This window comes from Epinephelus moara, chromosome 13 (assembly GCF_006386435.1).
Source record: "Epinephelus moara isolate mb chromosome 13, YSFRI_EMoa_1.0, whole genome shotgun sequence".
NCBI lineage: Eukaryota > Metazoa > Chordata > Actinopteri > Perciformes > Serranidae > Epinephelus > Epinephelus moara.
In genome coordinates this window covers 34,143,150-34,154,831 of record NC_065518.1, presented here as the reverse complement: position 1 = coordinate 34,154,831, position 11,682 = coordinate 34,143,150, and the positions used below count along the sequence as shown (strand labels likewise).

General features: G+C 39.6%; 1 protein-coding gene across 1 annotated transcript; it reads right to left on the bottom strand.

Annotated features, from left to right (window-relative positions):
• Positions 1–5,984: 5,984 nt before the first annotated feature.
• Positions 5,985–11,682, bottom strand: LOC126399935 (zinc finger protein 37 homolog). Its single transcript, XM_050060290.1, has 3 exons — positions 11,394–11,682; positions 10,352–10,693; positions 5,985–7,658 (listed from the first exon to the last, which is right to left on the bottom strand). Exons 2-3 carry the CDS (start codon positions 10,593–10,595, stop codon positions 6,400–6,402), a joined length of 1,503 nt encoding a protein of 500 aa, XP_049916247.1. The 5' UTR covers positions 10,596–10,693; positions 11,394–11,682; the 3' UTR covers positions 5,985–6,399.

The following is an 11,682-nucleotide window of genomic DNA, read 5'->3' as shown; positions in this document are numbered from 1 at the left end:
TTCAAGTTGTAAAAAGTAAAATGTTTTGTTAAAAAACTATTTTGTTGCATAATGAGAATTGAGAAAATAAAGCAATTTATGTTCTTAATTTGTTTTTTTCTTCCTCAAAAAGTATCGATAAGAGTACCGTTAAAATACCGGATCGATAAGCAGTATCGATAAGAGTAGTAGTACCGTTAAAATCTTAACGATACCCATCCCTACTTACAATATTGAGCGTAGCTGGCATCAACTCTTTCCATTTTCACGTTATTATCACTTTGTTTCAACTGCAGCCTCTCTGCTGTTCACTGACTTAACTCCGTGTTGTGTAAGTGTGTGTGGATGTGTGTGTGTATGTGGAGCAGTTCAGCATCTGCACAGAGCGCAGGTGAGTTCAGTACCCATCACTACAAAAGGATAATAAATAATGGAGAAATTGACACATATTCAGACCTCAGGACCATTTCAGAGGTAAGGAGTCCCCACTTTTTCTCCTTTCTCTTGTTTAACAGGTTCATAGTTGTGAATAAATTGTACTTTGTACTTCTATTTGTCTCTTTGGTGCAGTAGATATAAGAAATAAAGTAAAGAGTAAAGAACATGAAATTACAATGAAAACAAAACCAAAACATCATAACAAACAGAAAATGTTAGATTCTTACCTTTGATCAGGAGACTGCTAACCTTAGAATTATAGGGTTTTATCTGCGTTCTGAGTGGTTTTTGAGATATTAAGCTTCCAAGTTTTTGCATTCCAAATGGCAAAAATGATATAAGGAACAAGTCTCTTTCATACATGAAAATGACAGACATCTTAAAGTTATTCCAAATGTAAAATATCAAAATCTGTCAGCTTTGTCAATGGGGGTTTTAGGGACAGGTCAAATGCAGATAGAACCTTCTAATTAAATCCTAAAACTCACTTTCTGCTTGGAATTATAAGGTTCTGACTAGCAAAACATGAAAAGAAGCAATGATTTTCAAGGAGCTTCAACAGTTTACTTATAAGTTTAAAAACATCAAATTAGTATTGTAAGAGAGAGTACGAGAAAGTTTAATTTAATGCTTTCTATGATATTTTTACAACATTTATTTCTTGTTGTAGAACACATCTTGTTTTTGATATTCAAAAAAGCATTGCAGGTTAACATGGCTGCGTTAACATTTGGAAACGTAGTGCCCACTGTCCTCCCTCCAGTCTCCACTGGTTCGTCTTGCAGAGTTTGATGCTAACTCATGCAACTACCTCAGACTTGTGTTCCACAGAAAGTTCAAACTGAAATTTGTTAACTTTAATTTATCAAAAAGTAGATTTTACATCAGTAGACTTTTCTCCACAGAAGACATTGATGGGCAGCTGTGGTTCAGGAGGTAGAGCAGGTCGGCTATGAATCAAAACATCAGCCACACCAGTCTGATGAAGTTGAAGTAACCTTGAGCAAGTTATTGAACCCAAAATTTTGTGCGAGCGTGCTTAAGTTATGAGCAAGTGGCACCTTGTACAGTAGACATGTGTGAGAATGGCATGTAGTGTAAAAGCATTTTGGATGGTTAGAAGACTATGGTGCTACACAAATGCAAGTCCATTCACCATTTGACACGGTCACGGTAGGAGAAGCACAGGTGATGACGGTTCAATTCTATTTAGGTGCTTCAGTTTTGGGGCCCTGGTATTGTGCACTCCAGCTCAATATCAAATGAAGAATACACTGTGACATTCTACTGTCCTGATTTTTTCAAAGCACATTTGGAGTCTTATGAATTTAATGTATTTCTGTAGATTCTGTTTGTAATGTTGAGAGGTAGCCATGAAGCCAGGTAGCATTACTTACACAGATAGCTGTAAAGCTGAAAACAAACCGGCGTGCATCATGTGATGCGCGTCAAGTGCTGCCCCCTACACACAACGGATGTGTCGCACTGCAGCTCATTAACAGACGACCACACAAACTTATTACTACTTTTACTGAAAGATCTGTACCTCTCTCACATCTGCATTAACGTAAAATCATATGTGGAGAGCCCCTTATTAAACTTGTTTTCTCACTTGAACAGCAGATTTCCAGAGCTATGTTTCGCCAGGCAATATCTTCTTGGCCATTGTCTAAATAATGATTGGGTGATGATGGGTTGTTTAGCTTGGGATATTTCTCGACCTCAACGAGTCTCTTGTCATCCAATTTTTTTTTCACACACAAGACAGCAACACCACCAGAATTCTCTTAATGCATCCATGGTGAGGAGAGGAGTCGAGCTGCCACAGGAGCAGAGAAGAGCTGCTACAGGAGCTTGTATGTATAAGGGGGCAGGGGGGGCATTTAATTCAGGGGGTGGCGAGGCTGGAAATAGGACAGTCTAGGAGTGCCAATGCGTGTCTAACTGCAGACATGTATGATGCTTCTTTCATTATTATCAAATAAAAGTCATAAGCTCGTATGACTACTAAAACTCAATGTGAAAAGGTGTGACAAGATTGTAAAAGATCATATTGTGATTCTTCCTACAATATGAAACCAAATAAACCACAAGCCAACACATCAAGTGTCAAATTAACTTACTAACTGATGAAGTACAGGTGACAAATTCTTTGCCATCAGCTTGTATACACAATAGCTCTCCTTACAACACATTAAACAAATGCTCTGAGACAGAAAATTGCTTTTACACTGTAATTATATTTCATGTAAAAAAAAAAAGCATAATTCCGTAATTCTCACAAAATAAAATTATTCCAATACACAGACAATTTTACAACTTTATAATAAATACACATTTTTGAATCCTAAAACTCGGTGGAATTCTTAAAATAATAATACACGCTGCACAAAAATCAATAATTCCATTCTCTACTCTTTCCCTACAAAGACAGTGCTTTTACAGAAAAGTAATCTCAAGGCTGAACACAAGGTGCTGCTACACTGGTTTCTTTTGGCATTAAATTATCTGCCATTACTTTATCTAAAATCACAGTTTCCACCCTATGTTGGACTTCACTGTGGTGTTGTTTGTGTGCGTGTGTGTGTGATCAGAGTGAGCCTTGGTGAACACACTGGGTTCATCAGAAAATAATAAAATGACATTAAGAATATTATGAAGAAAGTGCCAGTGGTAAAGTCTCATAAACCATACTGTACAACCACTAGGACCCACGACATAATGTTGGTTTAGTTTGCTTAGAGATATGGTGCCGATACAATACCAACATTCGTCCTTTTTTTTCATTGATAAAGAAAGCCAAAGACATTGAATGTTGTCAAACTGACTAAGCAGTACAAGAACTTTGCCTCAATAAATTACTTTCTTAAGTGGGTAAATTGTCAGATTGAACATTGATTCTTAACCTTTGAAACATAAAACAATCTCAACATGGGTACCTTGTTAACCAGACCAAACTGCCATTTCATTTCACTTAATTCATTCAGTCTGCCAATCTCTTGTTGGAAATGGAGGTAACTTTTTGCCTTGACATGTTTTTGAGACAGCGCTGAGCAGGTTTTTTTCATGCAGCAAAGTGAGACGGTCATTGGATAAATGTGACAAAATCGTCACTTCCAGGGAGGCTCAGCTTCCCTGGGACCTAATGGAGCGGTAGGCGGGAGAGGACGCTCAGTGTATGCATGATGATTGGAGGAATTGTCTAAAAGGCTGAACCCCTTTGTGATTGACAGCGCTTTTGAAATACACACCAGCATCGTCGCATTTCGAGCTCAGTCCGATGCGGATATTTGCAAGTGGAGTCTTCTGACAGAGTGCCGTCCGGTGTTCCTTATTTCCATAAGCCATAGAGCTCATTTTCACCATTTGTTTTGCTGTGGTTCTATGGCATGAGTGTGGTTGAAAAACAACTTCAATTAAATGTTCTTTTTAAAAGTTACGGCCTCGCTACAATACATGTATGTACACATACATATATCATTACTATTATTTTATTATTAGTGGTGTGACAGGGACAGGTAAATCAAAGGCCTTGAAGTAGGTAATGGGTGCCGTTAATTCTGTATCCTCTTTCGTAAGAACCATCCAAGAAGTTAAACAATAATGATTCAATATAAAACTTACAGTACACACACACACAAAAAACAACACAACAGCTACAGGAGGAGGCTCAGGAGGAGTGCATTGCTTGCATCATCGGAGAGACCTCTCTGTCAGGGGAGACAGCAACTTGCCTCCACTAGAGCAGTCAACAGCAAACTCAGGTATTTACGGTGATGTACATGTTATTATACATGTACATCACTAACATGTACAGACGTGCAATAGATGTTCTGTACGACATCTATTGCACGTCTGTCCGTCCTGGAAGAGGGATCCCTCCTCAGTTGCTCTTCCTGAGGTTTCTACCGTTTTTTTTCCCCGTTAAAGGGGTTTTTTTGGGGAGTTTTTCCTTATCCGCTGTGAGGGTCATAAGGACAGAGGGATGTCGTATGCTGTAAAGCCCTGTGAGGCAAATTGTGATTTGTGATATTGGGCTTTATAAATAAAATTGATTGATTGATTGATTGATTGATATTGAATGTTAAATCGCTGTACATTCTGACAGCCATCACTGATAGCTTCGTGTTTGGTCAGTAACATGGGTCTCACAGTCTCACCACTCAAACATAAGATAAATTTGTGGAATTCTCTCTCCTGATCGAATGAAGTGGGAAGAGGATGCCGGAAATGTAGAAAAAACATGTATTAAGTTGATTTAAGTAACCTACTCACAATTCCAAAGGCCAGGGTGGAAAACAGCATGTTTTTTACATGTAACTCTGTAAATTGAGGGTTTATTTCAATCAAATTGGAGTTGGTGATTGCTGCAACATTGGATTTACTAGATATCTAACAAAGACGGTTTGGGTGAGGGTTTTTTTTTTTGTTTCTGTTGAGTTTGAATGTAGTCTGTTTTACAATGAGTTAATGAGGCAATTAAGCCAGTCTTAGTTCCGTGACCTAGAGAAACCTGATTTCAAAAAGTATACAGTTGTATTTCTGAAACAAAATAACAACAAAATAAGTGTGAGAATATTACTTTTAATTTTGTGAGTTTCTATATGTATTTATTAGTCTGAAAAGGCTAAGAGAGCTTGTGGGAAGTAGTGAACTCACTGGTCAAGGGGGTTAGCACTGCACACCCATACAGTCATAAAGTGAACACTGTGGTGAAATTTCAGGAAGATATGAAATATTAGATATCGCCCAAGCCTAGTTCCTGTGGTCTCTTAATAAATAGTTGTACAGATGTCTGTACAGGCTGAACTGCTTGGCCAGTATTCCCTTGACCATGTGGAACTGCAAGTGCAGCACACGCAGTAACAGGGTTTTCCCTGGGTTTTTTCGAGACCAAGGTGGCAAAGGCCTGTGGCGGGGGGCATCTTGACAGCTGTACTTTTAGATACAGTCCCCCCCTCTATTAAATATGAAAGGAGGCCCCAACATGCTTGGGCTTTACACTGCTGACTTTTATAATCAGAACAGATATGTCCTGTGATTTTCAGCCTTCTATGATTATATTTACCCTTTACAGCAGGCACATTCTGACAGCTGAGAATATTACTGTCAGGTATTGTCCCCCCTCTATTAAATATGAAAGGAGGCTGAAAATCACAGGACATGTCTGTTCTGGTGATACAAGTCAGCGGTCCTGAAATGCGTGTTTCTCTTCTATAATACACAAAGTAATGGGTTTGTGCGCGCAAAAGATGCTACATCTGAACGCCCCCCATGCACACACACACACGCTTTAACCAAAGTGGCAGCCAAAATCACCCAGGCGGCCCGCCTTTGTCTTAGATAGGCAGGGAAAACCCTAGCCCTTTGCAAAAATTCGTAGGTGCACGACCAAGTGCTGCAACAACTTTCAGAGCCTACACACTCAACTCAAGACAGAATTTTTTGACACTCCAACCTCACTCCAGGGACACTGCTGCATGTATAAACCTAGCTTAAGTCAACAAGAAGAAAGAAGAAAGAAACATACTATACAAATAATAGCCTAAACTAGTTAAAGGAATGGTGCTTGAATGGGCGTGTTTACTGTGGAATCTAGACACACCTTGTCAGGAAAGAGGAAGAGGGGAGGGCTACCAGTGGCTGGAAGTTGGATCCCAGCCGGGTGGCAGCCAGAGAGCCTCTGGCTAGGAACAGCCATTTTGTATGGCAGGGACTGTACTAATGGAACTCATGGTGAGTTTGTTTCAAGTGGCAAGCTTTTTATTTAAATCAGAACTATATGAACAAAGAACAAGTAAACAAGATTATGATTCTGAACAGACATTCAATTCCAGCTTTCAGTGCTTCACTTGCTACAGACACATTTTACTCAGTACCAAAAAAATTATTGAGGTGTAAATCCCAGCCTTATGACAAAGCTGTAAACTCCTATATCTGTGGCTTGGCATGTGACAGTCAAAAGATGACCTCTGACAAAAGCTACAGCTGCACTTGTGGCACTGTTAACAGTTTACTTCCTGTATGTTTCCTCATATGAACCACCAGGTTGCCTTTCTGTGCGAATGATTTGTGACATTCTTTGCACTGATATGGTCTCTCTCCTGTGTGTATCCTCGTATGATTTACCAGGTCTGACTTCTGACAGAAGTTCCTCCCACAAAACTGGCACTGGTACGATTTGTCCTCTGTGTGGATCCTTACGTGTCTGATTAAAGTCTTAGTCAAGGAGAAACATTTGGTGCAACAAGGACACTTGTAGGGTTTCTGTGCTGTTCCTGCTTCAAACTGAATGATGAGCTCTGTGGATTTTCCTGAAGGTCGTCTTGGCAGGATGTTTTTTATGTTGATATGTTTTGGCTCTGTCTCACCTTCAGCCTGTTCACCTGATTTCACTGAAAGGGTCAACTGATCCTCTGTGGTACTGTCCGATATTCCACCATCAGCTTCAGCCGGCTCGGTTTTAATGTGATCAACTGTAACTGCTGAGGAGTCTTTATCTATATCAGCAACAGTCTGGATTTGGTAAAGACACAGGGGCTGAAGAGACTCCTGATCAAACTCACTTTTATCAAAGGGAGTGATAGTCAGTGGAAATGTCTTAATGCCTGAATTATCCTGTCTGCAGTCCAGCTCTTCTTCAATTTTACTGCCAAGTGTCACTGATCTGAGGCAGGTTTCTGCATCCACCTTTTCACTAAAACACTGATATGATTTCTGCTCAGAGTGTTTTTGTCTGTGAATGAGTAGACTATCCCTCTGGTCGAAGCTTTTCTCACAGTCCTGACACTTGTATGGTTTGGTGCCTTTGTGTGTTCTGGTGTGAATGATGAATTCAGACTTGTGGCAGAAGTAGAGCTCACAGAACTGGCACTGGTAACGTGACGAATTATCCTCTGGATGCTTTTTGATGTGTCGTACCATTGTCTTTTTGGAAGAAAAACCACTGAAGCAAACAGGACATTTGAATGGTTTCTTCACTTTGAGGATTTTCAAAGGCATGTTCAGGTCACACTCTTGCTTCACATCATCATCATCTTCAATATCAACCAGTATCTCCTGATCACTTTGATCAGTTTCACTGGCAGGGTGATGAGTGTTGTTCGTGCTAGGACAGGGTTCTGTTGGCTCTGACATGGTGTTTTCTGGTTCCTCCCAGGACACGCTGACGTTCACACTGGCAGCAGGCTGATGCTGACCAGGCTGCAACTTCACATCTGTGGCAGACACTTGGAGAGAGTCTGAAGCAAAGGAGAAAATAACATTTATTCAAAAGACAGTCTCTGTTGCTATTGATCATTATTATTATCTCATAAGTATCCAACTTTATGGAACTGCAATACCAAATCAGTGGAATACCCCTTTATTGTGTAAACTGATACACCAGAACTCTTTGTTTTCATACTTACACAAATGTTTGCCCAATTCCAACAACAAACCCCAAAACTTAATGTCTTTGAGTATATTGTATTTGACTAAAAGTTGCATTCCATAATATTTAACCAAGCAACAACCTCTGGGGTTGAAAAATGAAGCCAATGCAGAAGTGCAAATAAACTGCAGCTCCTCTAATGGCCACTTGGGGCTGGCTCCAAGAGCAAGTCAATCCCCATAGACCCCCATGTTACAATGTCCAACTTTAAAGCAGAAATAAACATGTTTACAGCCTGGTACAAAAAAACAGGTTTGGTACGTGTTCATGACAACTATACAGGGGGTGACTTTTTATATAACTCAACCATGTAAATTATATTAAGGCTTAAAATTATCCATAATTAAGGGCACAGTTGCTGTTAGTGACAGGTGTGTGCCATCTAGGAATGGGTACCAAAACCTGGTATTAGCCCCGAGGCTGAATTATTAAAGACCACAGTATTTATATGTTACAACGTTGATGCTTCTGCTATCGCTACTGGAGAAATGCAGAAGATATAGGCTATTTCTTGTTTCTTGTTTTTTTTAAGGTTACATAAATGTTACCTTGTACAGTTTTTATCTGTAACCAACTGCGTTTTTAATTTGCAATAACATTAAGACATTCATCACTAATGCATTTTTGCTATTCAACCCAGAGGACAGCTCTCTGTGCTGGAGCCCCACAGCCTACTGCATGTGCATGGGGCGGGGCCAGTTCTGCCACTCTGTGTCACACACACACACACACACACACACACACACACACACACACAGGCACCATTTTTGACCGCCTAGCTCGTAATTCATCTCCCATTACCCCATCCACCGACGGTATGTTAAAGTCTATGATAGTATTTCATTCAGGTTTCCAACATTTTTTCACCTTTGAAAGGGTTTCTGGGGAGTTCTTCCTTATTTGCTATGAAGGTCTAGAGGAGAGAGAGATGGCGCATGCTGTAAAGCCCACTGAGGCAAATTGTGATTTGTGATATTGGGTTTTATAAATAAAATTGAAAACTGAAATTAAAATCCAAACAATTTTGTAGCAGAATGTTAATTTTTATATTGTACTAACATACATAGAAAATAAAGCAGTGTTAATTTAGTTCTTATTTTGTTTCATTTTCTCTTAAAACCCTCCCAGAGGAACCGATAAGGGTACAGTTAAAGTACCGGATTGGTAAGCAGTATCAGGAGGAGCAGCAGTGTCGTTAAAATCTTAATGATATCTATCCCTAGTGCCATCCACTGACAAGTCATTACCACAGCAATGTTGGTTAGTAACATTCTGGTCACCAAAAAAGTCTCTAGAAAAAGCATTGCTCAGCATTTTGTTGTACTAAAAGACCCTCTCAGGAGTCGGATATTCAGTTTTTCCAGTGAATTCATATTGGTCCAATGGTGTTAAATTTTTCGCTAGCCAAAATTAGCATTTGCATTATCATAGTTAACCATAGCTGTATATGCACTGTGCTAACCAAGCTAACAGCTAGCATTTGGGTTAGCTCCACCTTCTCATCCAAATATGGTCACCTCTGGTTCTAAAAATCCAAGATGGCGATGGACAAAATGCCTAACTCGAGGCTTTAAAACGAGAGTCCCCAAACCAATGGGTGACGTCACATTGGCTATGTCCTGTGTCTGTGTATTTAACTGGCTCTTTGCACAAAATAACTACAATTTATAAGAAGGGTCTTGAAAGTGTTAGCATTAGCACAATGGCTACTGAGATTTTGAGCTCTCTGAACAGTCTGCCTGGCTCTGTCTGTTTGCTGGGAATAGTCTTAATTCCCAAGCTGCCAGAATAACAGTGAAAAAACATGGGAAAAGACGTGCTTATTTCAGATTTTACTGCTGGCTGCATCGTGTGACTCTGTCTAGTGTGTCACATTTAGTAAGAATAGATATGCAACCTCTCGAAGTTTACTGTATCAGGAGGATAAGCTAGAAATTTGTAAATGTAAAAAAAAAAAAAACGCTGATGAATTTGTCGCACAAATAAAAAAAGTTACTAGGTAGAACCTTAATTCCACCAAAAAAAAAAAACAAACCATGACAAACTTAAATAACATGCGCCCCTAATGTTTTTATTATGCAACAGTTTACACTAGTGTTTTTTTTTATTCAAATGAGCTCCACTAACCTCATATTGCAGTGTTCTCTTAATGTATGACACATTTGCATAGTCCACCCAAATGAATTAGCTGACATCCAAAAACCTTTTTCAAATGTCTGCATGAAAATGCAGTAAAGTGAGGACTGTCTGTCTGACAGACTGATGCATCCCAGTCAAATGCACAGACTAGAGAAATAGACTTCTCTACTTCAAACTTAGCTTGTGAATACAACACCATTTGCAGAAACCAGCATCTGCCCACCACAAGAGTATCACTGCCTAAAGTAAAATACTTCTACTGCTAAACTGATAATGACTACTATTATGGACAACTTCAAACCTCAGACATTTTCATCCATCTCATGATTTCCTTTAGAGAAAGCAAACTTCTGATAAACTGACCTTCACTATGGGACTTGGCAGCATCCAGCAGTCTGCGGTGGCTGTCCACCACCCACTTTGAACAGGACATTTCCTTTTCATATTCCACAATGGTTCTTTCTACAATCTTGAAGATCTCCTCGGCAGCTGCAGACAAACACTCGCTGACAAGCGCTCTGAGGAGCTCCATCTTTACTGTCTTCACCATGCTGAGGTGTTCTCCACAGCCAGAGTCAAAGAGTGTGAGTGTTTGTGGAGTAGACATGAGCCCTGGAGCCCCCTGTCACTCCTTAACACTCCTCAGCTCGACCTGAACTGTCTGTGTCCTCAGATCCCAGATCCCTCCTGTTGTTCTGGCCATGTCTGCAAACAGACAGATGGCAGAAAATGTATCAGCAACAATTTGATAAGCAAGCAAAAATGCTTAAATTGATTTACATACACTTCTGCTGGTTATGTTAATCTTCTGTGAACAATTACTCAGCTGTAACATGCTATTGGAAGACATTGTTTTGGGGTCAGGGCAACAGAGATAGACATTTTCACTGACAATGACATTTAATAGACTAATATCAAAAGTACATGAATAACAAATAATAAAAGAGATTCTAGACAATTAAATCTATTGTGGGTCAATGGTATACGTATAAATGTGTTAAGAATGAATAAAAAACTTGTTACATCAAATACTACATTAAATAGAAGATAATACATAAACATTGTTGCTACTGTGTGATCAGCTTTTTGGTGCGTGAACGTAAGATTCGTGTTCGTTTTTATTTCATATTCAGTGACGTTATAGTATGTTAACCGTATGCGTGCCACTTAAACCAGGGTACTAGTAGACATGTCTGCTGTATTACTGTATGTACGTACATTCAGTGGTAACCAAAGGACACAATAACATTAACGAACTTTTAATGAAGTTTGGTGTAATTAGCTGGTCACCCGATATCGGAAGTGACTTAACAACCCCGAATAGTCAATATGATATAACCTGAACAAATACTAAGCTGTTTCAGTCTTCTGTGAACCAGAATAACAGGTACATTTCGACTCTTACCCTGCTGACAGTGTCACTCTTTTTGTTTTCGGCCACTGTTGAATTAGCAGAGTGAGCCTTAGCTGAAGAAGGCTAACGTTAGTTCGCTCAGCTCCCAGTTCAAAAAGAGAAAAAGACAAAACAAATTGCTAACTGGAGAACACGGGCTGTGGACGGCTATTTTTCATTTATTAAGGTGCAGCCGGTTTGCTTGGTATTAGCTCCACAGTTGCCGAGCCAGCTCTACGTTGATATGGTCATAATGCTAAAAACATAGCGTTAGCTTGCAGAGGCTTCAACTTCTTCTTCG

What these genes read in the sequence shown, in the direction of transcription:
- LOC126399935 (XM_050060290.1), bottom strand. Translation starts at nt 10,595, where the DNA reads ATGTCTACTCCACAAACACTCACACTCTTTGACTCTGGCTGTGGAGAA. An exon ending in TGCCAAGTCCCATAGTGAAG is followed by an intron (nt 7,659 to 10,351) that starts GTCAGTTTATCA and finishes CCTTTGCTTCAG; the next exon opens with ACTCTCTCCAAGTGTCTGCC.